The sequence below is a fragment of the Micropterus dolomieu genome, linkage group LG11, assembly GCF_021292245.1.
Source record: "Micropterus dolomieu isolate WLL.071019.BEF.003 ecotype Adirondacks linkage group LG11, ASM2129224v1, whole genome shotgun sequence".
Classification (NCBI taxonomy): domain Eukaryota; kingdom Metazoa; phylum Chordata; class Actinopteri; order Centrarchiformes; family Centrarchidae; genus Micropterus; species Micropterus dolomieu.
In genome coordinates, this window is record NC_060160.1 from 16,408,129 (window position 1) to 16,411,783 (window position 3,655).

General features: G+C 43.4%; 1 protein-coding gene across 1 annotated transcript in view; it reads right to left on the bottom strand.

Annotated features, from left to right (window-relative positions):
- Positions 1-3,414, bottom strand: part of pcnx4 (pecanex 4) — a 12,489-nt gene extending 9,075 nt beyond the window's left edge. Inside the window, exons 1-3 of the mRNA XM_046062627.1 lie at positions 3,238-3,414; positions 1,524-2,298; positions 1,237-1,416 (exon numbers count right to left, since the gene is read on the bottom strand). Coding sequence (XP_045918583.1) covers positions 1,237-1,416; positions 1,524-2,221 — 878 coding nt within the window. The 5' untranslated portion in view covers positions 2,222-2,298; positions 3,238-3,414. The remainder of the gene's footprint in view (positions 1-1,236; positions 1,417-1,523; positions 2,299-3,237) is intronic.
- Between the last annotated feature and the right edge of the window lie 241 nt (positions 3,415-3,655).

Consider the following 3,655-nt stretch of genomic DNA (forward strand, 5'->3'; position numbering starts at 1 on the left):
CAATGCTCAGGTAGGCCGTGGCATTTAAACGATGCCCAATTGGCACTAAGGGGCCTAAAGGGTGCCAAGAAAACATCCCCCACACCATTACACCACCAACACCACCAGCCTGCACAGTGGTAACAAGGCATGATGGATCCATGTTCTCATTCTGTTTACGGCAAATTCTGACTCCAACATCTGAATGTCTCAACGGAAATCGAGACTCATCAGACCAGGCAACATTTTTCCAGTCTTCAACTGTCCATTTTGGTGAGCTCTTGCAAATTGTAGCCTCTTTTTCCTATTTGTAGTGGAGATGAGTGTTACCCGGTGGGGTCTTCTGCTGTTGTAGCCCATCCGCCTCAAGGTTGTGCGTGTTGTGGCTTCACAAATGCTTTGCTGCATACCTCGGTTGTAACGAGTGGTTATTTCAGTCAAAGTTGCTCTTCTATCAGCTTGAATCAGTCGGCCCATTCTCCTCTGACCTCTAGCATCAACAAGGCATTTTCGCTCACAGGACTGCCGCATACTGGATGTTTTTGCCTTTTCACACCATTCTTTGTAAACCCTAGAAATGGTTGTGTGTGAAAATCCCAGTAACTGAGCAGATTTTGAAATACTCAGACCGGCCCGTCTGGCACCAACAACCATGCCACGCTCAAAATTGCTTAAATCACCTTTCTTTCCCATTCTGACATTCAGTTTGGAGTTCAGGAGATTGTCTTGACCAGGACCACACCCCTAAATGCATTGAAGCAACTGCCATGTGATTGGTTCATTAGATAATTGCATTAATGAGAAATTGAACAGGTGTTCCTAATAATCCTTTAGGTGAGTGTATATTCACGAGGATGTGAATGAACAAAAACTGCTGTCAATGCTACTGCTTTAAAACTTGATTTCCAAGTGACTCACATTACAATTGGATTTATATGTAGTTTGGACGCATTTTTAATTATGTGCATGGAAACAAGGTATATATTAATAAAATACTATGTTGGAAATCAGAGCTCAAATTTGTGGTGAAATGATCCCCATAAATTCATTTTATAAATTAGTAAATGTGATCGAGTGTTAAAATTGTAATAGTAATACAAATTCAAATCTCAAGGCATAGACTGGTCCACCGGTGTAATTTACAAACATGTTGTGGTTGTTTATGTAGTTTATGACATCTAGACATCAAAAATTAACATTTGTAAATATCAGTGTAAAACCTTTGATTGACACCAAGCATGTCCTTTAAATATGTACCTGAGGTTGCTGGACATGGGCGAGCCTCCTAAGCCAAACACGAGCACCTGCTCCATGCCCCAGAGGAGCAGGGCATCCAAGGGAGGCAGTATACCTAGCGCCCACAACAGAGGTAGGAAGAGGAACAGCACATGGAGAACCTGGCTGGCCAGTTGGAGATCAGGGACTGGGCCTGAGAACCTAAACCGGAGTAAGACATTGAGATTTATTATGGCAGCAAGCATTGTAAAATACAGTAGCATTCTATAAGAGGATTTCTCAATTAATCAGACAGTGGTGATGCTCACCTAACAGCCAAGTCCACAGCAATGAAAATAAAAATGTAGAGGGGCCGGGTGAGTGGGGTGATCTCATAAGTATCCTGTGCATGGAAAGTGGCCGTCTCTGTGGCGGTATTCACAATGAGGGAATACTCAGCTATACACAGTGTCACCCAACTCAGCACAAAGACGACCAGGGATACACCAATGTTGCCGTAGAGAGCAGTCAGTCTGCCAAGGAATACATACCATGTCCCAAAGCCACAGAGCACTCCAGCTAGCACTGTATGCAGCACCACATTCAGCCCAAACCTCTTTCCAGGGGCAATAAATCGGACTGTCTCTGGGCTGACACACTGGGTGAATTCCACTTCCTCTTCATCAACCAGGATGTTTGGTGCACCAAGTCTCTCCACTGTTCCACTCCTTCGAGCAGCATACAATGCCAGGGCCTGGACACCCACTGCAGCCCCGAACATCAGCATACCAGACAGCACTGTGGCGTGGAGCTCCTGAAGCAGCTGCAGCTGGCAGAGTAGAGTACCAATGCCCCCAAAAAGCCATGGTGTCAAGAACAAGACTGCCTGATTGACATACACATATGGTGGGGCACAGTAGCCCAACTTGAAGCGTGGACCCCCCAACACTGTCTGTGGGAAACGCTTCCAGAAGAACTCCTGCTTGTACTCATTAAGAAGGGGCACATCTGGCCCCATTCTGACCATTCCCAAAGGGGTGGCAGGTCATCTCCACACAGCTGAAGGAGGGTGTCCATTCATCATCCCATACACAACAAAGCTATCTGCAATGGAGGAATAATTATTACCAAACAAACTCGAGATGCACTCATACAGTACGTCATTCTCATTGTTGTAGCCCCTGTCTGTGCCTCTCGTGTTGTAACAATACACAAATTGGAGTTAAATCAGTAGTGAATAATACAAGTTTTGAACTGCAATATACAGTCAGCTATATATTTGCTGCCTGCATTTCGATAACTTTGGAATTCCTAAGAACTCTTCAAACACAGGAGAATATAATTTTTCTTACAGCTGTCATACTATAAACAGAATACTTGGACCACTGCAATTTGGGGTTCAATTTAATGAGCAACTCTGCCTATATCTAAAATTGTATTGTTAATCTAATTTTACTCCTAAATAAAACAAATTATATTTTTTAAATCAATTTGGCTACTACAGACACTTCCAGACATGTCTGGAAAAGCCTAACTCCTTTGGCATCTCCTAACCTCTTCAACAATGTGATACATAACGTTGTCAGCGCATCCCTGAAACTCTCAGTGAGTTAACTATTTTGAAATTGTCGTTAGCACCTTATAAAACGAGTCTCTATTAAAATGGGACGTGTTAATAACAGAGTCACGAATTTTCGTACTACGGCAAAATGAGATACAAGACATGAGCAACAGCTGAGTTGCCATGAAAACACAACAGCAGTAGCTTGTGGATGAGCTAACGCAGGCTAACCTGTTCAAGCTGCTAACCGGACAATTCATGTCACACCTAATGTAATCAAACCAGGTACTTAGCGAAACGTAAATTCTTTACTGGACCTCTCTGAAACTGTTCTTGTCTCTTTCCCTTAGCTAGCTATATTATTGTTAGCTAGCGATGCCAGCAAGTCTTTTCAGCTTGACTAACTTAACGTTAGCTTGCTATTACAGGTAAATAACAGCAGGTTGGCAACCTGCGCTGTCACTGGTGTAAGACAAACTTACCGTTAACAGAAGAAAAGCCGAGTGCAGATACGCCTTGTGTAGTATTTGACAATGTAGGTTGTATTATGGTGAAACAACCGCAAAAAGCAAATAGCCAGCATTAATATTAGCTGCGAGCTAACAGCTTGAAAGCCAAGCAACATCGGCATGATACACAGACAGATTGTAACCAATAGGATTCAAGACGAGAGGAGAGCGCGTCCACTGATTGGCTTGAAACTTACATATCCCGCCCCAACACTACCCACCTCGCCTCTTCAAACACTGCGCACGCACACGCACACACACGCACACACACACACACACTCACCATTATTAATACAAAAGAGAACAACACAAACCCATGTTAGATATGTTACAAGTGCGAAATCTCTCAGACATTGTGGTGGGTTGGTGAAACCCAAACAAAAACAAAATA